At 42.9% G+C, this 24,554-nt stretch overlaps 2 protein-coding genes across 6 annotated transcripts in view; both read right to left on the bottom strand.

Moving 5' to 3' along the window:
• The window catches only part of LOC118564032 (zinc finger MIZ domain-containing protein 2-like), a 10,643-nt gene extending 10,011 nt beyond the window's left edge, over positions 1 to 632 (bottom strand). Inside the window, exon 1 of the mRNA XM_036140724.1 lies at positions 624 to 632. Within this exon, the coding sequence (XP_035996617.1) occupies positions 624 to 632 (9 nt within the window). The remainder of the gene's footprint in view (positions 1 to 623) is intronic.
• A 7,101-nt stretch (positions 633 to 7,733) lies between these two features.
• zmiz2 (zinc finger, MIZ-type containing 2) overlaps positions 7,734 to 24,554 on the bottom strand; it is a 52,246-nt gene continuing 35,425 nt past the window's right edge. For all 5 annotated transcript variants that reach the window (XM_036140594.1, XM_036140591.1, XM_036140590.1 and 2 more), the window contains 11 exons: positions 24,349 to 24,490; positions 20,909 to 20,987; positions 17,718 to 17,849; positions 17,482 to 17,587; positions 12,686 to 12,843; positions 12,539 to 12,606; positions 12,388 to 12,456; positions 11,712 to 11,953; positions 11,356 to 11,477; positions 9,111 to 9,311; positions 7,734 to 8,073 (listed from right to left, as the gene is read on the bottom strand). In XM_036140594.1, coding sequence (XP_035996487.1) covers positions 7,966 to 8,073; positions 9,111 to 9,311; positions 11,356 to 11,477; positions 11,712 to 11,953; positions 12,388 to 12,456; positions 12,539 to 12,606; positions 12,686 to 12,843; positions 17,482 to 17,587; positions 17,718 to 17,849; positions 20,909 to 20,987; positions 24,349 to 24,490 — 1,427 coding nt within the window. In that variant the 3' untranslated portion in view covers positions 7,734 to 7,965. The remainder of the gene's footprint in view (positions 8,074 to 9,110; positions 9,312 to 11,355; positions 11,478 to 11,711; positions 11,954 to 12,387; positions 12,457 to 12,538; positions 12,607 to 12,685; positions 12,844 to 17,481; positions 17,588 to 17,717; positions 17,850 to 20,908; positions 20,988 to 24,348; positions 24,491 to 24,554) is intronic.

Consider the following 24,554-nt stretch of genomic DNA (forward strand, 5'->3'; position numbering starts at 1 on the left):
TTTAAATCATTGTCCATGGAATAAAGTATCAAACGAGATCCACTGGTGGGTTGGTGCCGGAGCCGCAGGTAATCACTATTGATGTCTTCATAGTCTTATTCTTCACTGGCTTTGTTTTTATCTCCTTTTCCTTCTATCTGTAGGTTTTGCTCTTTTTTTGATCCCAGTTGTCATCTTTTTAGACTTGTTTTTTTGTTCCCTGGCTGCTGTCTAATCCGTGGTGCCGGAGGCCGTACTATGACTCTCATTCATGAGGGCCTTATTGTGGCCAACAGAAGGCCCTGGAACTGCTTTATGGATACACAGAACATAAAGGCCTCTCCTTGCTCTTAGTGAGTAAATAGGTCATATGACTAAGAATAGCAACACGGCACAGTCAGACACTGATGCATCATGCAGGTTGACTTCCCAGGAACATCCTGAATGAGAGACTCCCTTTGCTCTCTCCGTCTTGCTCAGAACTTGTAAACCCAAGATCTACAGGCAAACACTTGGCTCTCTGCATTGTTTTTTCTCTCCTTCCCATAAGTATTAATGCCAGCTGTAGCAGCGCCTAACAGCTCTTTGAATTATTTACTCTGACTAACATCTTGAGGGACACTTGATGGATGCGTTGAGCCCACTTCCTGCATCGCCCACATCCCTGACCGCACGCGTAGAACGTGAGGATTAACGCGGACGTCCCCGACCAGCCATGGATCCGTTTTAGGCGAGCAGGGAGGAGAGGAACACACACACACAGCTCTGCGGTTAGAGCTTTAGGCAGAAAAGGTTTGCTTTCAAGCTCACCCACCTGCAGTCTTTGGGACCACATCCGCTCGCAGCTGCGAAAACAAACCACAGTCAGAATACAGGCTTGTCTCAAGAAATGAGATTATCTTCGAGAAGTTCATCCATTCCAGCAATTCAGTTCTAGAGTAAAGCTGGTGTATAGATTCCTATCAATAGACACATCTTGGGGGTGTGAGCTCTAGCTCCATGCCTTATAAATCTCCCTCTAACTCTTACATGGGCTTTTGTTCACAATCCTCTCATGGTTGGGATTATCACTCTTGCTGGTGAACCTTTTTCTACCACAAGCTTTTTCCTTCCCCCTAAACTTTCCTTTGAGACTCGTGGATGCATCCCTATGTGAATAGCTGATTGGCTTTAGCAATCTTCTGTGGCTTTTCCTCTTTGTGGAGCATGTCAGCGATGGTCAGCGAGGCAGCCGTCATGATGGAGTAAGCCTATGATGACCATTTATGTTGTTTTAAATTTTGTCATCACTGAACATCTAAATATATCCCTCTGTGTGTAACTAATCTGTCAAATCTAAAGTTTAACTTTTTTTTAAATTGAATTCCAGAAATAAAATCAGCTCTGATGAGGCTGATATGATGAAGTGAAGACCGAAGCGTTAAACCAACTATCGATGACATGCTAATTTATTGAGAGGCTCCTTTACAGTAATGCAGGCACACTGTAAAACCATGCAAGGACGCAACTTATCAAGTCAGAACTTTATTTATTCATTACTAAGTGTAACTACGATTTTGCCTCTGTTTTTGACAGATAAAAGTCAAGTGTAAATAGGGGAAAATGTACTTTGCATTACTATTTCCCTTCAACAAAAAACCAACTCAAGGAATGAACATGTCTTAACAATTTAGCAATAATATATGTGCACGGATGAAGGAGTGGTGGATGAACTAATGGATGGATAATGAAAGAATGGCAAATGAAAGATGGAGGATGAACTGATGTATGTATGGCTGGATGAAGGGATGATGGGTGGATGAAAGGATGGTTAGGTGGGTGGATGGAAGGATAGGTGGGTGGCTGGATGAAGGGATGGCTGGATGGATGGGTGAGTGGATGGATGGAAGGATAGGTGGGAGGATGGATGGATGGGTTGGTAGATGGATGGATGAAGGGATAGATGGCTGGGTGGGTGAGTGGTAGGAAGAAGGGATGGATGGATGTTTGGATGGATGGATCTGTTGGACGATGAGGATAAGGAATCTTGTAAGTGTCATCGCTGATGACGGGGAAACATTCTCAGCACCACCAGTCTCAGTCCTGAACACAGCCCCAAATAAACATCTTCAGCTTACCTCCATGATAATCCTTCCAGCGTCTCCGCCATCAATAGCGATGTCAAAGAAAACTCTGGGATTTGCCATGGCTGTGAAGCTCGGAAAGGATGCGAGGAAGACGCAGAGACAACTCGTTGCGTTGCCTCGGTTTTAGTTTTGTTCGCAGGTGACGGAAAACTCTCCGACAGCCACTTAATAAACCCCTCCTAGGAGAGACTACCCAATGGACCAATAGGAATCCAGATAGGCGGGTTTAGGCCGAGTGAGCCCGCTAATTGGTAGATGTAGCTCCATGACAACCCCCGGAGGAAAGGCAGTGAGCCAAAGCAACCAAAGGAAGACGTAATCGACTCCAAATATATAAAAAAATAAATTCATTAAAAAACAGATGCATTAGTTTTTTTTTTTTTTTTTGCTTTTTTCAAATAAAAAATGCAACAAAAGCTTTGAGGATAAACTGGTAAAAACAACACCATGTGAGTCTAACAATAGAAAGTTTAGATTTACAGTGATTGTGAAAAAAAAGCATGGTTAAAAAAAAAAGCAGCTTTTTGTAGGTTGTAAAATGATTTAAATTATTTTTACAAGTGTACGGAAATACAGCAGATTCCACTGTGTCGTTATTTCTCAAACTAATTATGTTTCATGGTTGATCAGCCTGCAGACATCCCAGCAGTTATGTTCCCTGTCTGCCTTCATTGTTTTTGTTGTGTCTGGCAAGCTTCAGCTGGCAGAGAGATGGCCTCATGCTTGACTCCAGAACACGTTGGCATCCAGAGGAGTTCCTGGGTGACATCACGATGTCCAGGTCCTGAAGCTGCAAAGAATGACCCATATCACCAGTCCTTCACCGCCGTGCTTTGGACATGATATGAGGTGTTAGTGTTTGCTTGCTAGGTCTGGTTTAAGGTGCATATTTTCATCTCATCTGCCCAAAGGACTTTGCTCCACGAGTCTTGTCATTCACTTGGATGCAACTGTGCAAATCTAGGTTATATCTGCCATGGTCTTTGTAGAAAGAAGCAATTTTCTCCGGGAAACTCGTCTAAACAGCCATACCTGTTTGGCCTTTTATCGAATTGTGTTGTCATTAACTTTAACCTTTAACATGACATCAGTCTATCATTGAGCTCTCTGATTTCAGCCATCTCTTTCAGCATTGCACACCCTGACACTGAAGTGAATTTGCTAACACATCCACTCCAGAGAATGTTGACATCGTCTTTACTGTTTTCCAATTGGGAATGATCTAGAATTTCTAGCCCATACTGGATTGATGGTTAGCAACAATTGCTTGTCCAAGGTTGTCCCATTGCAGCAAGCTGCCCAAAGCACAGATTTCACTCGCTGATGATTGGTCGATCAAGCGCATTGGATTATCGGTTCATTTGCAGAGTTGCTTCTGAAATCCCATGGAATCGGCATCAGTTTTTGGCACGGCTTTACTACATGTCTCCACCTTTATTTAATCAATAATGAAGGTGGGAAATCTGGTGTGGTATTTTACAAGCTTATGGTTGGATTAAAAATACTCTACCTAAAACAAGTACAGTATTCAACAAAAATTAAAGATCAAACTCCATTTTCTTTTGCCAAATAAAGGGACTTTTAATTTAGATCCAGGGGTTAGGGGGAGGACAAAGTAAATGTGGGTACAATGATGTTTATGATTAAAAAATAAATAGAAAATAATGGCAATTACAATGTGTTACAAAATATGTGGAGTAGTTTACATATTTAAAAAAGCTTTTTTTCCCCCCTCTTCCTTCTAGCAAATTTGCAGTTAAATAGTCCATCATCTCCAAATATAATATCACCGTTGCTCAAATTGGCAAATAACCTTTTTTTTTGTTGTAGTTACCTCGTTAAGGCAACGCAGAACCACAAACGACGCGGTTGCAAAACTGATCATAGAAAAGAAAAACCTTCAGCGTCATAAAATAAAATCAGGAACCGTCCATTGCATCTTTAACTGCCTGACCTAGTGTCAGCGGACTAGTTTCTGTCATACATGCATCGTGTATCTATGTGTGCATGACACTGATGTTTTTACAACAGCTTTATAGTTTTCTAACATATAGAATGTATACAGTGCCAACAATGATCCATTATCCAACTAATGACATTAAAGTTACCATGATTAACAATTCTTTTGATACACACACGTTCTCTAATGAAAACAGCTGATTATACAGTACATAAACCCGCATGTGGAAGGGTTATACATGTCAAACCATTTAAAAACATACAATGGCAGAAACGGCCGTCACGCACAGCTCTGAAAGCCTCGACAGAGGGAAGGAACGTTGTTGGTGCTGGTGTGGCGGGGGTTGTCTTCCACAGTGCTGAAGCGTGTCGCAAACCCAGCGAACCTCGGACGCAACGTTGCTTTATGAGCGTTACCTGAACATTGGTTTGTCCCTTTTTTTTCTACTTTCTAATGTGACGTTTCCAATAAATCCCATAAAAAGCAAAACCAACAGTGATTGTCCCCGCTAAGCAACGGGCCACTTTCAAAAGCGGGTTTTGTAGATGTTGACAAATTTGTTGGCTCTCCTGGTAAAGAAGTGTAAAGAGCTGTAAAATAAATTCATCTTTTGTTGCAGTACCGTTTCCTGACACTGGACATTCTTAGAACTTTTTTTAAAATTTAAGGTCTGGAGACAGAGATGCTCATGGAAGAAGGCATGTTGTGCCTGCTGAACTGCTGGTGTTGATTCAGCCAAATGTTCCAGTTAAGTTCCCAGTTACAATGAACAGAAACCCCACATTTATGTTTGTTATGGTAGGACAAACAGGATTTTTTTCAGGCACATCTGCCAATTAGTTTGCATGTACACCGAGTCCAAAGGTTGTTCTGGAGATCTAGCGCACCCGATTATGTCCCTATTCCCTGCAGCTCTCCATCGGTGAACTCTGGAGATTTCTCCTGTCCCTCATCATGCTGCTCATTGTAAGGCAGCACCATAAATATGGGTCCTTGTCTACTCTGGTTTCCAGAGGTTTAGAAACTGTGATCATCATTGTTAGAGGTACAAATTGGGTTTTTTCCCCCTTCTTACTTTCTACTTTTTTCATAGTAAATAAAAGTGCGTAAATTGAATCTCTGAGTTTTCACTACTTCAATAAAAAGGTGTACAAATCCTAACCAGGGAGCCAACAAATATGTCCGTGTACACCTATGACCCCCCCATGACAAACTGCTCTTGTAGCATGCAAACATAAATATATTTTTTTGTAAAAAGGCAAAAATGCATAACAATCGAAGAGGTCGGTTTGAGGTCACCTGTAGTTTGAGGATTCTAGTTTTCAGGCCTTGGGCAAAGCATGTGTCTAGCAAGAAAATGCTAATTTAAATTCAAAACCACTTTGGAAAAAGCTGCCCGCACCTCATCAGAAGGGTTGATCCCCTTCATGACCTGTGAGAAAAATATATCCATTAGTACTGCACAGGACTGGTTGACAATGATATTCCACTGGAGTCTACTGGCCAAAAGTGGCGCTGCACTTTAAGGCACTTTCTCTGCTTTCGCTTTTTTAGTGACCTCATCTAAATCAGAGATACAGTCTGGAAAACATGCGTGGTTTACTACAGCTCTAAATGCATCTTAATCTGCCAATAAAAATAAAAAAACGATGGGGCAGCAAGTCAAATTATTTTATAAAGATGTGTTAAAGTGTATTTGTCCATCCTCATTAAATGTATGATTTGTGGAAATCATTAAAATATTTATTTAGTGCCATTTAGGCTAAAAATACAGAGAATTTGCTTCTTTTGTTTTGCCCAAGATCCCAGTCCTGCATCAATGCAATCCCAGCTGTCTTCCTGGCATTCAGAGAAATGAAGGAGGGAATCATTTAGACACTGACAAATGGATGGTGTTGGTTTTGATTTTTATGTCTTTGATGCATGAAAATAGCATGAAATGCCACATAAAACTAAAGGTCTTCACACATACAGAGACGACCTCTGAGGCAGCCGGTTTTCCCCAAATAGCTGTAAAAGCGTCACGGTGTAAAGTCTGACCCAAGTAGTATCTTAATTTGAGACATATTGAAAAAGTTTTCAGGTCTATACAGTGCTTGCTGCCTATCGATGCTCCGTGCAGACTGCCCTTCTTAAAAAACTCGCCTATGTAACTAGAGAGGTTTGGATATGTTGTGGAATCTGGGTTACAGAAGTCTGACTTACGTAACAAAACAAAACAGATGTGACACTTACCTGATCAGACATGTTTATGTTCTCTGATGTAGGATTGAATCTAGAGGGGTGAATGTGGCCTCCTCTTTACAAGTAACTACATGGGTGTCTCAGTTAAGGGGCTGCATCCCTGGAAGGACGGATTTATAGGCGATTACGACAAAGCACGGCGACGAAGGCTGTCCCAATTCACGAATCCTTCTAAGACTCCTTCAAATGCGGCCCACCAATGTGTCCTCCTTTTCCCCGATTTTGAAGGATGGCTAATCCTATCCCCTGATTCAAACTGTGAATAAAGTTGGATTTATTACGCTTTGTGTTACATAAAAGTAACTTTTAAAAAGTTTTTAGGCGTGAAGCTAGCTTTGCTAATCTGAAATATTTGCTCGGTTTGTTGACATATCGCTTGATTTAAAAATGCTCGCAAAATAAAAACTAAAAAACGTGTAGTACTTTACAAAGCAGTGGAGACAGTGGGATTAATCTTCAGGTTCTCTTAAAGCTTCACACCTGCTTTGCACTGTCTCAGCCGGCGAAGGCTAGACCGCCTTCACAAGCCGATCTTCTCTTTTTCGTGGTCCACCCATCGAAAGATGCAGCCCCAGAATTGGGACAGACCCCATGACGTCTCAATCTGCTGCTCCAAAGTGGTCAGAGGTGCTAAACTGGGAAGTTACAGGTCTAGTTACAGGTCTAGCGCCCCCAGTGGTTAAAGGTTACACAGTGCAGCTTTAAAAAGGAAAGTTGATGGTTTAAAAAAAATGTTGTTTTTTCCACCAGCCAATTTTTCAGCTGTGAGAGGAATAAAAGCCAGAGTGAGGCTGATGAAAGCAGCGTCTGCTACATCATCCCTTACCGCCCTGTACAGGACGCCACCTACACTGATAACAGCAGTGGTAACTCTGGACAACCAGTTTGGTATATCGTTCTGTGCAAAGAATCATTCTTCAAACAACTATTCAGTGGATTTCTGTCAAAAAGAAAACCTTTTAACATCATGTTGTGCATTTTTGTGCAAATTCTATACTGCGGTATTTCTACTTGAGCTTATTCCGTGACAATCTCATCCCGTCAATAAGCCAATAGGGTGCTTGATTTGAAAAGACATAAGCAGCTTATTTTAACTGGTAGACTTAATCATGTCAGCTAAACCACAGAGATGCATCTTCAAATACATCAAATACATTTTCAGTTACATATTGTGACAATATTGTCGTATGTGTGAGGACCTTTAATCTCCAGATATAATTGGTTTTCTTCAGTATGAAGCCTATAAGGTTTATAATTTGCTTGCACTGAGGTCTTAGGGTTGCAGTGACAGGCCTACAGATGGGAAACTGCTCCTTTTGGACCAAATAATTTAAACGTATATTCTAACATGAAGCAGCTACACAACATTAATGTAAGCATCCTTCAGCGTCTATCGTCTTTCTCATAAACACCCCCCCCCCCCCCCCCCCTCCAGTCTGAGGCTTGTGCTTGTGTTTGAAATGCTGGCCCGTGAAGTCAGTGCCTGCTAGGCGCTTTCTTCTTCACTCACCACGTTCCTTCATGCACCTCTACACTGCACTGAAAGGACTTCAGAGTACAGTAGGACACTTAAAGACAAAAGACAAACAGAAACACTGGTATGCACACACAGGGGCTGGCCGCCCTCTTCAGCTGATGGCTCCCGCCCAACGCAGCTCAGTTGTTCTCGAACAGCGCCAGCAGGTCGTCGTTGTTGTTGTTCGGCAGGTCGGGGGGTCCCAGGTATGACAGCAGCTCGTCGGGGTTGGTCAGCTCAGGAAGAAGCTGGACGACAAACAGAAGCAGTCTGAGATCCTGGAGGTAACTTCTGTTTCTCATGGCTTTGTTGCTTCAGCGAACAAAAATCTGCTTTATTCTGCAAGCTGCTCTCATGCATGAAGAAAACCCTCGCTAAGATTACCTACACAAACACACTGATCACAACTACTGGGCCTAAACCGGTCAGATACCTCCAGCTAGGATAAGCCTCCGTGGTGCAGTAAAACTGAAGGTCACGCTGAGAGTTAAAGGCTTTCATTGCTCTGGTTCCTCAGATGAGAAACTGTGCTCAGATAAGAGACACCGCTCGATATGTTTCAGAGAGAAGGGCTATTTATAGCTGCAATGAGAGTGCAAACTCATTCTTTTTCAGGTTCAGTACTTTACAGGCCAATTAGTGCATCATTAAAACGTTGCTTTATTTCAGTCACTCAAATCAAAACCTGAAACTTTCTTACTGAACGACAGAAATAAAAAGGATCTTTTACAATATGAGATACACCTACAGGTGACCCAGCAGTTTCAATTATTTCTGGTTTATTTTAAGGAACGTACTATCTCAGAAGAACTACTAAAATATGAGCTATTGCACTTCATTGCAATGACAAATCTTCATATGTTACTACAATTGTACGTTCCAACAAAAATTGTCCTCTGCATCTAAACCGTCCCTTAAAGAGCAGTAGGCAGCTTACAGCAGCTGGGGAACAATCTGGGGTGAAGGGGTTTGCTCAGGGACCCCTAGTGGTGGTTCCTTAGTCTTTAACACACTAACTCAGGTTTGTGGACTGATTGTTGTCAGTTTTGCAGAGCTTTGCATAGTGTGAACTTGCTGGATGATCCCCTCCAGAGGAAACTTACTACTGCTCGTGAGTTTCGTTTTCTTACTGCATAACATTCTTTCATACGGGTGGAAATGGCCAGATTGATGAGCAGCAGCATTCACTTCAAACTTGTTTTTATAAATAAACAGTTCAATTAAAGCGTAATAAATACAGCTTAAAACTGGAAATGGAGACTTTTTTCTGTCTGATCTTACTCACATCGAGAGCGTGATCGGCCCCCTCCCCTGCTGGAGCGCCCAGGCCGAAGGCGCCTTCTCCCTGCAGCCGCGGGTTCTGTGTAGCTGAGCTCCTCTGTGCTAGCGGGCTGCCGGCCTCGCCTAGACTCTGGCTGTTACGCACTCCTGATACGTGCTGCTGCAGGATGCTGTGCGAGTGTTCGATTCCTCCAGAGTGGGCCGCCTGAAAGCAACGATGAAATAATACCAGAGGTTTGGAGCTGATTTCCAGTTCCCCAAGCAGCTGACCCCAAACAACACCCTGCATGGTTCAGAGGCTTCAGCCCTTTGGTGCTTTTTGGATCTGTGTCAGATGTCAGGTGCTGGGCTGAACAGAGCTTGGGATATTGTTTTACAACCAACCCTGCTCTAAACTTCTCTACAGCTCTCTCCCGGACATGTCTGCTAGGTTTCTTGGTCTTCTGGATGCTGTTAGTTTTCTGTCTGATCTTCTCAAATGCAACTCTGAAGCCAGAAACTGAACAGCTGCATCCAAAAATACACACATGCATACCTAATATATATATACATATTATATATATATATATATATATATATATATATATATATATATATATACATATTATATATATATATTTCATCTTTTTTGTTAAACTAGGAACAACAAGGAAATCATTCAAATAAACTTTGTTTTTATTTGACACCAAAAATAAATGAACAACCCAAGATTAATTTTCCAACTGAGCTTGAAGTGCAAACCTTAAAATAAGTCAAAAATAAATATAAGGTTCCTCTTGAACATTGATGAGTGTCCCTGTTGTGATTATTAGTGCAATAACTTGCCTTTTGACAAAACTCCCACAGTGCTGCCTGTGCCTGTGAGACAGAGCTGAGGGAAAAGGGAGGTCCCACACAGCTCTAGCAGTTGTTGCTTTCAAGTGAAGCTGTTAAATCACCAAAAACACAGAGTGGTGCCTGAAAAGTCAAACATGAGTCTCTAAGTAGGAACCACTGGACTGTCGTCTCTAGTGTTCCTTCTCTACTGAGACCAGAGCAGCGCAGTAGCCTCCAGCAGCTTCATTCACTAGCAGCTTTGCAGCGAGGAGGTGGAGGATTTGGTTTTTAAAAGGAAATTTTAACATTTAACAACATTTTAATTAATTTTAAACTCTGATTATTAGTAGAGTAAGTGCACAAATATACAGTAGCTAAGCAATATCATATGCTTTGCATTGTTTTCACATATTTTTTAATTGATTCTGAATGTGTGGTGGCTGTTATTTTGGTGTGCCACGATGAAATACATGTAGCAGAAACCCGCGGTAAAAAAAGTTTCCTCTTTTGACTATATTTTTATAAACATATATTCAACATTGCAAGCTTTTCTAAAACAATTTCCACTTTTAGGACTTCGAATTAATCGATAAAATCGATTTATCGCCCAGGCCTAGTACTGACCGACTCCCGTCGGCAGGCCAGCTGACAGCTTTGCTAGGGCCCAGGACAACACGGTCTGTTTGGCCCCCCCTGCCGCTGGCAGTATACTTCTAACCTGAGGGAGCACCTGGTCACTGCTGCCACTTTAGTCAGTTTCTCGCTATATTTAGTGACTTTTCAGACCCATCCAGCAACTGTCCTCTAAAAGGTGACTAGGGAAAAATCTAGCGACTTCCTCCTGTGTTAATGGTGACTTCCTGTGAAAACACCAATGGTTCTGCAGTCGCTGTCTGGAGAGAACGACAATTTATTGAATAAAGTTAATTTTATAGATCCTAACAAGTTTATATATTGAGAAATAAATATGTTAAATCGAAAATTTTAGAGACTATATTAATAAACTACAATTTATTATTACAGAAACACACAAAAGTACCAAAAATACATATCGTTAAGTACAGGTACTGACCCATAGATATAGAGAATCTGTACCTACACATCACTATGCATGCCACACCTTACACATTTGTATTTCTAATGAAGTTTCAAAACCATTTATCGTTTCATTCCAGTTATGCGCCAATTTATGTTGCTCTATCAAAGCTAACCTGACACACGGCTGCACACGTGTGGAGCTCGGCGGAAAGAAATCCATCTGGCCAGAGTCAGGATATATCAAAACCAATCTCAACAAAATACATAAAGATTTGTGGTTCTGACATGAGAAAACACATGAACTGTTAAAATGGGTATGACTACTTTAGCAATAAATCGTGTCTACTCCTACATCTGTGTATTTTATATTTGAGAGGGCTTTAAATATGCCTAACCTGCTCAGACTGGTAGGGGAGGGGGCCTGGTGGTCCGGAGGAGGTGTACTCTCCGAGCGTCGGGGTCCCAGGAGTGTTGGGGAAGTCTGTGAATCCTGTTTGGCCGGAGAATCCCTGGCTTCCTACAGGAGCAAAACAAAGCACACATGACTTCTGCTCAGCATGCAGGTTGGCAGACACTTCTGCTTCCACGTGTGTGTCAGCAGCCCGGAGCAGCAGGGCCAAAAATCCTTCCAGCTAGTATTAAACCTTTGTTGTGCGGGAGCTCTGTGTGCTAATGTGTGGATTATTCCAGTGCCTGCCTGGTGGCAGCCTTCTCTGTAGCGTATTGTGAAGCTCTATCACAGAAGAGCTACCTGGCCGGCTGTAGTCGGGGGTGTTCCTGCCCCCTGGATTCAGACTCTGGTACGGGGACGACGCGGGCCCCAGGGCGGCGATCATTTCCATCACGTTCGGCAGGACCATGTGACTCGGACTGACTGTGCGGCAGCGTTTCAGGACCGGGCCGTCGGGCTCCTCCTTTATGTGGAGGTCAGGTTTGATTGGCACCGGCCTCCAGCCGCACACCGGGTCTATGGTGATCTCCTCATAATCCGAACTGCGGCAAAGGAGACAGAATATTTCTATTAGATGAAGGAGCTCTACGGTTGCTTCCAATCAAAACCATTGTCTACTTGGGTCCAAACTTTCAGTATCTGGCTGATCAACAGACTTTTACTTTGAAAAGCCTTTGATTTTCTTTCAGGACTGACTAGCATCTGCATAGCTGCCTCCGTCCTCCCATCAGCTCTGATCAGGAGTCCTGTCCACGCAGCACGATGCTTCCACCACCACGTTTCATGGTGGTGATGACGTTTACCACTACCACTGCCTGTGGATTCTAAAGTTTCGCTTTGATTTACAACTATGTGCTGTGTGTCTTGTTAAACCTGTTAAAATACAAATAAAAGGCATTGTGTTGTGGCTGTAATATGGACTGTAGAACTAGCCCTGCTCAAGCTGACCAGTATCATAAGCAGAATTTCAACTCACCTCTGTATGTAGACCAGAATGCCGAGCATGTACTGGTCGACCTCCAGACCTTCGAGCAAAGCCGTTTTACTGCAAACAAGAGGAGCAACCAGTCACTTACGGTCCATGCTGACAAAAGTGGATTTGATACGAATGTTGCGACTGGACCTACTTGCACACAGGACACCTCCACGTCCCTCTTTCACAGTTCAGTTGCAAATAAGACTCCAGGTCAAAGCACTTCAAGAGACAGACAGGGCCGCTCCATGTTAGAAGCCATTGGGACCAATCGCGGAGTGCGTGGCAGGTGGGACCTCACCTGTATGTGCCTGCAGTCGTGGCCTCTTGCTGGCAGCTGGATTCGTCTGAACGTGATTGGACATTTGAGGGAAACTTTGATCGCCGTCTGCTCCACTCCGTCCTCTCCGTTGAGACCGGGCGTCCCGGGGATGGTGCCGCTGCTGAAGTTTCGCTTTACTGGAACAAAAAAAACCACAGTGGCAGGCACGTGTGACTACTTCACTGCTCGTCAAACAATGGCGCCTCATAATGGCTCCGATGCCAGCACAGCGGCAGGTGAAAGTAGAGACGCACGGCTGGTGACCGGACTCAGCCGGTTCATTTTCGGTTGGAAAATCACAAATTTGAGTGTGTCTCCAATCGGTCGGCACATCATCCCTCAGCGCCGTCAGGACGGCAGTCTTTGGTGAGGAGGCCGTTGCTGAATGAATTACACTCAAAGCGTAGCTGTTTTCAGTACCCGCGGGCGTTTAAATAAAACCAGAGGAAGCACGCAGATGTAAAAAGCCATTTAAAAAGGAAAATGTAGTTTCTATGACATGCTGTGGTCAGTTCAGGCCTGTTTTCTTCTCTTTAGCTGCCAACCTCTGCCTGCTGTGGGAGGTTTTATGAATGTGTGTTTAAGTGCGTCTGGGTGAAGGTGGCTGTAGTGTAAAGAGCTTTGAGGGGTCTGTATGACTGGAAAGTGCTCTATAAATTAAGCCCATTTAGCATTACATGTAGTAGTCATCATACCAGGGGTGGAAAACAAGCTTGTTGCACATGAGGAATCCTCAAAGGGGTGGAAGCTAACAGCTAGTCAGGCATACACGGGCTGCTTTAGCCACCTCTAGGACTTTAAAACAACTAAATTAGAAATGTTCACATCAGTCAGATATGACACTGTTACTGGATATTAACGGTCCACAATTTTACAAACGAACGCTATGTGTGATGCATGCGCTTTGTTCTGTTGTATCTGTGGCCGGCGGCCTGCGTTGCCTCCCTCTGCTCCACTAATTGGTGGGACAGTGGCACCGGTCTGCTCTGAATTGTCCTGCTGTAGCTCCACCTGGGTTTCTGCCTCTGACTGTCAGCCCTGGCCAGATCCTTTAAAACCTTTGTGTGAGTAGACCATCCAGCATCCCCTCACTGTCTTGCCTGTTTTTGACCCGGTTCCAGCCTACGGATTTTTCTCTCTATGCCTTGCCCGTGTCGGACTCTCCATTGGATTAGTTTTCTGGACATAGACCTTCGGACCCGTTTCCTCGATGTTGCTCTCTGCCTGTCCCTCTGGATTTTTCCTGTCTGCTTCTGCCCACTCTTTAAGACCCATGCCTGGACTCTGGATTACCCGTTAGCCTCGGCCCCTTTCACTGTGAAACTCCACGTTTGCCCCAGTCTCTGCGGCTGTTCACATCAGGACTCGCTTGGAGCCCCGGGTTCTAATTATCAGATCCAAAGCAATCTCCTGGGCGCAGAGAAGGATGGTGGCTTTATTTTCAGTTTTCGTCTCATCTCTCAGATTACTGGTTTTACTACTAACCCGTCTCTCCAGTTGCGTACAGCCTCACACCCAAACTTATTCTTTCAATAAAAACCCAGAAAACTCACCTGCTGTCCAACTGCATATCAGGTCTTCTGTTACTGTCGTTAGTCATGTTTGGTGCAGTTTGTCCAGCATTATCCGTGTTTCTATGTGGACCTACCCTGGTTGAGCCTGCTGCTGATGTGACGTATTGACTTTTTAGGAATTCTGGCAGAACTAATCGCTAATAGATGATAAACTCAATCCATTTTCCTTAGCCCTAAAATATCATCAAAAACTCAGTTTTACAGGGACTGCTTCCTCCCACATTTATGATCTGTGTGGAAGAGTTGTCGTCCTGTAATGGGAAAGGTCTGTGTTCAATTCCAGCTTCCTCCTCTGCCACAGGCTGGGCCTTTAGAATACCTTATCTAAAGTTGCCAACTAATCTAGTGTTTGAGTGCTGCTGGGTGAGTGTGGCTCATAATGTAAAAGTGCTTTGGGTGGGTGGAAAGACAAGAAGTGCTCTCTGTAGGTTCAATCTGTTTTACATTTAGAAAGGAACATTTTGAATGCTTCTTCTCTCATATCTTTACATAATTCTTAAAGAGAAATATGAGTCTGCTAAAACTGGTCAAAGCAGTACAAAAACCAAAGATCAGAAATTGGCCAAAACAGTCAGATCAATGCATCTCTAGCTAAATTACAAAGAGCAGTTCCTGCCCATAAAGACCCATTCATACCATTTTAATGCCTGACACGAGAAATACTTGTTTGTTTGAGGGAAGGGCAGAGAATATTATTGCAAATAAATAAACCTTGATATCTACCACTCATAAAATAAAGAGAACACTTAAACAACACAATGTGACTCCAAGTCAATCACCCTGCTGTGAAATCAAACTGTCCACTTAAGAAGCAACACTGATTGGCAATCAATTTCACCTGCTGCTGTGCAAATGGATAGACAACAGGTGGAAACTAGAGGCAATTAGGAAGACCCCCCAATAAAGGAGTGGCTCTGCAGGTGGTGACCACAGAACACTTCTCAGTTTCTATGCTTTCTGGCTGATAATTTTCTCACTTTTGAATGCTGGCGGTGCTTTCGTTCTAGTGGTAGCATGAGACGGAGTCTACAACCCACAAAAGTGGCTCAGGTAGTGCAGCTCATCCAGCATGGCACATCAATGCGAGCTGTGGCAGGAAGGTTTGTTGCGTCTGTCAGAGTAGTGTCCAGAGCATGGAGGCGCTACCTTGTGGTATCCCGTCACCTCGGGTGTTGGTGTTCCCTTACGGGAAAGGTGAGGCATTTTTAAAGTAGAATGGGAGGCAGATATTTCAGTCATCAGGCTCCTCTCCTGTGGAACCATCTCCCACTTTTAGTCTGCGAGGCAGACACCCTGTCTTACTTTTAAGACCAGACTTAAAACTGAACTTTTTTACAAAGCTTCTAGTTAGAGTGGCTTAAGTGAACCTGAGCTATCTCTATAGTTATGCTGCTATAGGCTTAGGCTGCTGGAGGACATCAGGGTCTATTTTTCTCACTCTGCTGAGTTCTCCTACTGTTCTCCAATGTGCATTGTTTATTTCAACTTAACGTTTTCTGTCATTTTCTTTCTTCATAGTGGTGTTCTGTTAGTTGTGACACCATCCAGTGAAGGCAGATCATCAGCTATTACCATAGAACATAGAAAGGATATCTGGATCAATGTGTCCTTATGTGATTTTTGTGTCTCTACTCTGTCTTCTCTAACCTCCAGTCGGTCGAGGCAGATGACCGTTCACACTAAGTCTGGTTCTGCTGTTAAAGGGGGGTTCCTCTCCACTGTCGCTTCATGCATGTTCAGTATGAGGGATTGCTGCAAAGCCATGGACAATGCAGATGACTGTCCACTGCAGCTCTACGCTCTTTTAGGAGGAGTGAATGCTGCTTGTCAAGACTTGATGTAATCTGCTGGGTGTCCATAGATAGGAAAGTTTTTGACTAAGGTGTCTGGATGATTTGATTGAATGCGACTTTGTAAAGTACCTTGAGATTACATACGTTGTGAATTGCTGCTATATAAATAGAATAAAATTTAATTGAATGGATGCTTCTGAGAGATGAGCGGAGACAGCAAAACCTGTTCCCATTTTCAGACCTCCTCAACAACATCAGGTGGATTCTTTGGCTGGTCACCAGGGACTCAACACGTCTCACTGGGACCCCTACAACTCCCACTAGTAAACAGTTAACATCTGCTCCACTGCTCAGAGTCCTCAATGTCCCATATCGCTCCTCTTCTCTGCGCAGTGCAGTGAGTGTTAAAAACAGGTCAGTCAGACTGGATGAAGATACTTGTGGCAGATTTACTGTTGGATTTAGGTCTGGACTGGGCCAGCCAACAAAGGAAGGTGCTTTGATTTAACCTAAGGTTGAACATGATAGCGAAATGAAATGTCACTGAAATATCAGTGTGCAACAACGCAATTACAAAGGAATAGTCGGACACCATTTGATGTTGTGTCATATTTAAAGTTTTAAACGTATACACTGTCCAATTCACTAACATCACTGGCCAGTTGGAGGAACTCTAACTGGCCTTAATGTCCAAATCTGGAGTATAGCCCACAGAAGGAGGCAACGGCATTGTGTAATGGTAAGGAAAAACATTTCAGGCCCTGATCGGAACCATTTCACTGTAGCTCTGGGTGTCAGTAAAGATCCTGTCTGCGAAGGTTTAGCGGTAAACATATTATTAGCTTCATAGACATGGACAGCCCAAAGATCAGGTATGAGCTCCCCCTTTTGAGCTGCACAGTGCTGCACCATGCAATGCTTGGCGTGCATCCCTCTCCTATGGTCCATTACTCTAACTATGGCCAGGATTAGCCAGTCTTCTGGGGTAAACTCTGCATGACTAATTGTTGTTCTGTCAACAAAGCTGCCGATCTCAGCAGCTCCTCCAGAGTTAAGATACGCCTCTTGGCGGCTTCTCTGAATAATGCTCTCCTTACCTGACGTCCATATAGCCGGTCCGGCACACCAAGACATGTCATCCTCTTTCCGTGTTCAGATGATGGATTGAACAGAGCTCTGTGAGATGCTCAAAGCTCGGAATATTGTTTTGAAACCAAACCCTGCTTTAAGCTTCTCCACAACGCTCTCCCTGACCTGCTGTGTTTCTCAGTCTTCATGATGCTGTTTGTTCACTAATATTCTCTAACAAACTTATGTAGCCAGAAACAGAACATCTGGATTTATACGCAGATCAAGCTATACACAAAGCAACTCAAAAGGCTAGGTTTTTGAGAAGAAGTTAACTCACTCTTGGTGATGCAGTGCTCGGCCGGCAGCAGCCTCTTCTTCATCAGGCCCTGCAGGACAGACCTGACAGACGGCCGGTGCACTAACTGCAGCACAAACAGGTGGGACTAGGGACAGAGAGACAGGAGGGGACAACATCAGCAGGGGATTCTGCACATTCACTGTGTTCCATGATGCGTCTAATTGAGCGTCAGCGCGGCGACTGGATCAGTGCAGCCTCATGTCTACAGGACTTACACAGCAGCATGCCGTGACAGTGATCTGCACCGTGTTGCGTCCCGGTTGACACACTTGCTTTAGGTACAGGGGCTTGTGAGAGGTTTTGTTGTCGCCTCTCTCAATGGACAGTGGAGTTGCATTAACGCTGACCTGAGACAAAAAGATGAAGACAAAAAGATGAAGGAGAAAAATCTGGTGCTTTTCCATTCTCAAAACTGCTTAATCTTGTGATTTAAACTGTTCCATCTCCATGGTTGCATACGCAGCATGCTAAAGGCTCAACATGTCACATTCTTAGAGAGAGTTTTTGTTTTCTCCAACATCTCCCCCCCGTTGTCCTGTTGGACTGCCTTTCACAACTTTAGCTCCTTGGAATCAGATTGCACTGAACGGGACAAGGACCAAACTTGGACATAGGATCATACATTACATGTAGTACCAAGAATACCATGTATTCTAGAATATATTCTAGGTAATATATTTTTTCTACCAACTGAGCTTTATGTAGGTTGACCTGCTGAAACGTGCCGAACATGTAGAAAAGAGTGAGTAAAGAAAGGAAAATTGGGTTCTTAAAAATGTCTGATCAGCACTGAAACTTTTACTTTGGTTGAAGGTGAATGGCTAAAATACAAAAAGCTGAATGATTTATAAGTGACAAAAAGAGGTGTGATAATGATGATCACTTTGTGTTGATAATACTTGGTGCAGTCATTAAGTCAATGAAAACCCCTGAACTGAGATAAATCCCAGGTCCAGGCCTTCAAGCAGGCTGGGACATAGAGATCCACGACAACTCAGCTGTTGACCTGAAGTGGCCCATTTTCAGTTTAAGCTGTAACTCTTAATGAGCCGGTCAGAAAACTAAAAAATGTTTAAACCCTTAAACTGCACTGTTCAGGGTGGACATTGTTATAGAGGGAAGTTGACTATTTTCAGTATCAAAGCACAAAAACTGTGAAAAGCTGTTTAAAGTGTACTTTCTCCAAGACCTGTAGCTTGTTCAACCAGACTGCTACAGCAGATGATGATCATGTTAGTACTTCCCCCCCCCCTCCCATGGCAATTTTGAAGATTTGTCTCTGAAACAGAGCCATCAGCCACAGGGCTTCAAATTGTACGTGCTTTGTGGACGTTTTGTTGAATTGGTAAAGAATGTTGGCAGCCTTTTGGAAATGGAAAGTAAAGGTTTACATTCCCAATGATCCTTGCTTGATCAGGGGACTGGGGTAGGGTTGATAGAGCCTATCTCCAAAGGTGATTGAAAAATAAAATGTTTAAGAGAATAATCAGTAATTCAGTTTTGTTTTAACTGAGGAGTAAAATCCTGTTTTTCAGAAAGCCCTCACTAACACATTGTAAGATGTCATCTTTGCTCCAAATAGAAAAATTCTTTGCTGCAAAGGAATAGAAAGGAATTAATTTGTAACATTTTGAAGGCAGCTAGAAATCCCTCACAATAAAACTGTTGCAACAATCTTGGATGACCTATATCTAGGTAAGTGATAACTCCAACTACACAAAAGAGACACATTTATTCACAGTTAACTCTGCCGCCGTTAACCTTGATGTCAAATCCAATAGGAAATGCATAAGATAGGCAAAGAGTTGCTAATAATTATGTAGATTTATGGTAATTAGCAAATCACATATCTTATCCATGTACAAATATTGTTTTTTGCAGATTTCAAATTGTATTAAGAAATTAAAACAGCATTTTTGTAATGATTTCAAATAAAATTTGATTAATGGGCTGAGTAGGCTGTTCACAAATGAAACATTCTCTGTAACCACTTAGTTTCTGGTGGTTGTTACAAAATCCAAAAGTCCATCATCAAGATAAATCTAAAGCTTCTGGTATTCTTCCTTCTTATGGCTCTCATAAGACCTACAGTGCCTTGCAAATCGATCGTAAGCCTTTAACTTTTCCACCATTTCTTCCCATCACAACCACAGACTACATCTACTGAGCTGGGATTTTATCTGAATAACCAGGTCAAAGTAGAGTAATACATGGTTTTCATGTTTTTGTTTTGTTGAATTAAGGTCTTGGGTCAAATCCCAGCCTGGGGTCTTTCTGCATGAAGTTTGCAGGTTCTCCTCCTGGATGTGTGTTTTCTCCGGGTACTCCGGCATCTTCACAAAGTCCAAAAAACATGCCTGTAGAGTTAATGAGTCTCTAGTTTGCCCTTAGTTTGGTGTGTGTGTGTGTGTGTGTGTGTGTGCGCGTGTGTGTGTACTTGTACTTGCAGCTGAGTGAAATTTTTTTTGCTACTTACTAGTAAGCTAGGGTTAGGCATAATAAACCTAACCCTAACCAGTATAAAGGGTAGGTTTAGAGTTAGAGTCAGGGTGAGACCTTAGAAAGGAGAAGTCAAAGTGCGGTCCTTAGTAAGTATTTAAAACAAGCATGGGTGTGTGTGTCTGGTGTTGCCTTTTGATGGACTGGTGAATTAGGGGGTACTCAGTCTCTTGCCTCAGGAAAAATGGAAGAGAGGGTATAGACAATGGATAGATAAAGGTAAAAGACCCCCACGCTTTTCAGATTTTTAATGCAAAAAAATGTGAAAGCCATGCATCTTCACAATTATGCACTACACTGCTGGGTTTAGTGCATGGCTGTAGCGAGACAAAATATGAAAAAGGCGATGAACAAGCTCTTATTCAAATGGTTTCTGTGTCCTTACAGTTTCAGCGACCAAAGCTGTGGCTGAAATTAAACATGCCAGGCTGACTGTTGGTGTTAATGTCAGCTTCACTGTAACATGGCAGCCAGAAAGAGCAGTGGCAGAGCTGTCCCTACATTTCCACTGAGGGAAGATCAGTGCTATTAATTTAATTAGACAGTTAAAGTTCAAACGTTTGCCTGGAGACAAACACAACTTGGCTAAGCTACCTCGGTCTCAGTCAACCGAGTCGATGAATAATGATAATTAATTCAGAAAAGTGCAATAAGCTTTCCTTAAAGAGTCCAATTTAAAGACTTCCTTGTGGCACAGCCAAAAAGACCCAAGTGTCACAAAGATGGTGTGAAGGTTTGCTTTATCCTCACAGTACAAGTCTACCAGACAGATTGGCAGATAGGTCATTTCAATCAAACTAGAAAATCTCTTAGTAGAGACATCCCTAACTTCTACGTTAGTGGGTCGGTTTGGATCCCACGAGCCTGAGACAAATCCCCCTGAGAAGAGGTTGAGGATGCTGCTTACCTGCACAGAGGCCGGCCAGTTAGTGTTCATCTGCCTGTCTTCATGGTGGTAACATTTGAACTGCAGCTCCAGGTCGGGTCTGTGGGGGGAGACACGGCACCGCTGTCATGGTGGACCCAGGGTGGGGTTTTCTAACATTATCTGGAGTTAGAAAGGTGCTCAAGGGAAGGAGTCAACAGGCATCTTCAGCGCTGACAGTGGACAGATGTCATTTTGCTGACCTGTGTATCATACTGCAGCATACCCACCCAGTGTCCGAAATTAACTTTGTTATTCACCGGCCAAGTTGGCCGGTAGATGTAAAAATCAACCGGCCAGGCATATTTTTTACCGGCCAAAATATTAATTTTGACCAGACCTCAACTTTTATAAAAATTAGGAGTGAAATTATGTTAATTATGGGGGGCGTGGTTGACTGGAACCTGGAAGAGAAATCTTTGTTTCCTGAATTAAAAAAATATATATATTGTAGTTGATTATAAAAGACACAATATGAATGATCAGATTCACATCCAGCCGATAAAAGACACTACAGATTATCATTATTCTATCCATGTTGGCCTTATTTGTGAATGAGGCAGAGTTTCATCAAGCCAGTACGGTCAGTGGGGGTTCTAGACCAAATTTAGCGGGGTGGGTCAGGGTGGGGCCAGTGTTTTTTCACAGGGGCACAGAACAAAAGATTGGGGGGGGGGGGGGGGGGGGGGGAACTTAACAGGTCAACATTTCATCGTTTAAAATATTAAGTAAGCCAGAGAGCCAATTGTGGCTCTGGAACTGCAGGTTGCAGACCCCTGATCTTTTCTCAATACAGCGGGAGCTTAACGTGAAACAGCTTGATTTTAATTATTGTTATTTTTTTTATATTTATTTTTTAATTATTTTGTTATTTTATTATTGGGTAAAACCATAAAGGAAAAAAATGCAACTGATCCAAATGACCAGTCAGTCACGTTATCTTTGTCAGCATTTATCATCCTAAGAAATGTAACATCATGTTTTTAGTACAGGGGCCATAACAGGGGCCAGGAACAGTTCTACAGGGGCACAGGCCCCTGTTGGCCCCTGTTCAGAACCGCCCCTGTGTATGGTTCAAAATTTTCCCCTCAGCTGCAACACTTAAAGCACTCAGGGTTCACGCTGCGTCTTTACGCTGATCTCGCTGCTGGATTTTACCCTCGTGCGCTACGCCCCCGATGTTACAGGTTACATGTAACGTAATTTTGCGCACCTGAATTCAAGCGCAACGCACCACGCCCACTGAAGCACCGCTGGTCCTGTGTCGTTAAAAACAAAAGAGCATGAAAAACAGTTACCGACTCTCCTACTGACTTTAATTGGGACATTTTGGTACGAGTGGAAGGACATTAAACGTAGCGATTCACGTTTTGAAGGCTGGCCGCTGATAAAAGCACCTTGCTCCGAGAGGGGACGGGGGAGGCGCAGTAAGAGCGGTGAAGCACAGAACCGCAGCGCAGGTAGTTAAAAAAAATCCAAATAAATAAGACCGCAACTTATAAACAGACTAATTGGCGTTTTAGACTGTATCTGGTTAGCAGATCTGTTTTCTGATCCAGCGTTCAGCCATGACTGGTTCTGAATGTGAAAGAAGCTGAACCAGCACCGCAGAAGGCGGGTCTAGACTGAGCTCTGGATGGACAGAGCTGTGAACGGATCGTATGGGTTTTGTTATTTTTATGTTACTTTTATTTTATTTGGTACAAACATTTACTCGCCATGTGGCAGCTAGCCCTCTGAAATTCACTCGCCAAACGGGAAATTTACTCGCATTTGGCGACTGGCGAGTGTTAATTTCGGACCCTGTACCCACCTGTTCTGTGTAAGGTTTATCATAAAAACTGCTCTGGCTTTAGCCTCTGCTGTTACTAAAAGAAGTCAGACTGAAGCGTAAGGAGGGGCATCGGACCATCTGAAGGTCCATGTTTGGGATCATGGTCCAACTACATACTATGTAGTGATAGATTTATCATGGACTTACTGGGGTCTTAGAGCTGTTCACACTTGTGTTCAAATGTCTGATTCGTATGACGTAAATAAAAGGATAAATCAATTCTGAGCTTTTCCACACATAATGTGACATTTACTCCGGTTAGTTTTATTGAAAAACAAACAAATACACGACCATTCAAAGGTTTGGACACACCTTTGCCAGTCATTGTCTTTTTCTTGTTTTTATTACCATCTAGAGACAGTGAAGACATCTAAGGTATGAAGCAACATTATGTAGAATTATGTGTCAAAGAAAATATTTGAAAGAACTTTTAGATTGTTCAAAATAGCCCTCTTTGATGGGATTACTGCTTTGCACACTGTTGGCATTCTCTCCATGAGCTTCACAGGGTAGTCAGTCACCTCCAATGGTTTTCCAACAGTCTTGAAGGAGGTAAAAGTAAAAAGAAAGACAACCCAATGAATGACAATGTGTGTCCAAACCTTTGACCAGCAGTGTTTGTTCGTAGAAAAAAAGTATCAAAATAAGGTGCCAAGGGCTGGTTGTTTAAGTGTCACATTCTTAGATTCTTCATTAAAGCATCTTTTGATTTGTTTTCAGCACCCAGTCTTCTGTGGGAGAGGTCTGTCAGCATCCCACGTCTTGACTTGACAATGATTCCCCGCTCCGTCGTTTATGAGCTCTCCAAGGACATCTCTTATCCAGGTGATTCCACACATGTCCTGTCTCCACAGCAGGAGCCTTTTCAGCTGCTGCTTGGCTTCCTCAGAGCACATCTCAGGTTTGAATTATTAAAGATCCATGAATAATGTCAATATTCAGCCAGTTAAAACTGACTGCAGTTCAAAAGTGCATACTCTCTGTGATTGCCTGTTCATTGTAACTTTTATTGTCTGTTGCTTTATCCTTATTGTTCTGCTTGTTCTGTACAGTGTCCTTGAGTGTTCGGAAAGGCACTTTTTTAAATGAAATGTATTATTACTATTATTAAGTTTAATTATAGTTAATTCAATTTGCTGTAATCAATGATAAGTTAGAACTCAAGAAGACAGAATGCTGAAAACCAAATTAAAACTGGTTTGAAGTGTTTGGTGAAACAAGTGTCGACATGCTTAACCTAAGTTATCGTGGCTTTTTAGTTAGTTTTTTTTTTCTGTTTCATCCAACAGGCTGGTTTGCTTTTCTGTTCAATTGTTTAAAACAACAGTTGTATTATATGTGGAAAAGGTTTTAAAATGATTTATAAAAGTGACACAAAAGCCTGGCATCTGAACAGTGCCATGGTTGCTGTGACAGGCTCTGTATGTGACCCGAAAGAACCACTGGATGACACACTAGAGCAGCAGAGTGAAAAGGGAACGCTAACTCAGAAACCTTCAATCATCTCCTGGACCAACAGAACCAGACTCAAGTCTCCCTCCTTCTCACCGAGGAACACATCTGAACTGTGTTATTTACGTCTTCTCACCTCATCACCAGTGTTTTGTAGACAGAATCTCGGAGCTGGAACGCGTGGTTACTGACAGCAAGATTGTGCTCCAGTCGGAACGGCTCCAACACGACACCGTCTCGCACCGGGAACGTCAGGCGCAGGTCATCGCTTGGATTACCTTGAAAGGGAAACAAAGGACATATCCCAGAACTGGAATCAGTTACTAAAATACACTTTTTAGA

This window comes from Fundulus heteroclitus, chromosome 8 (genome assembly GCF_011125445.2).
Source record: "Fundulus heteroclitus isolate FHET01 chromosome 8, MU-UCD_Fhet_4.1, whole genome shotgun sequence".
Classification (NCBI taxonomy): Eukaryota; Metazoa; Chordata; class Actinopteri; order Cyprinodontiformes; family Fundulidae; genus Fundulus; species Fundulus heteroclitus.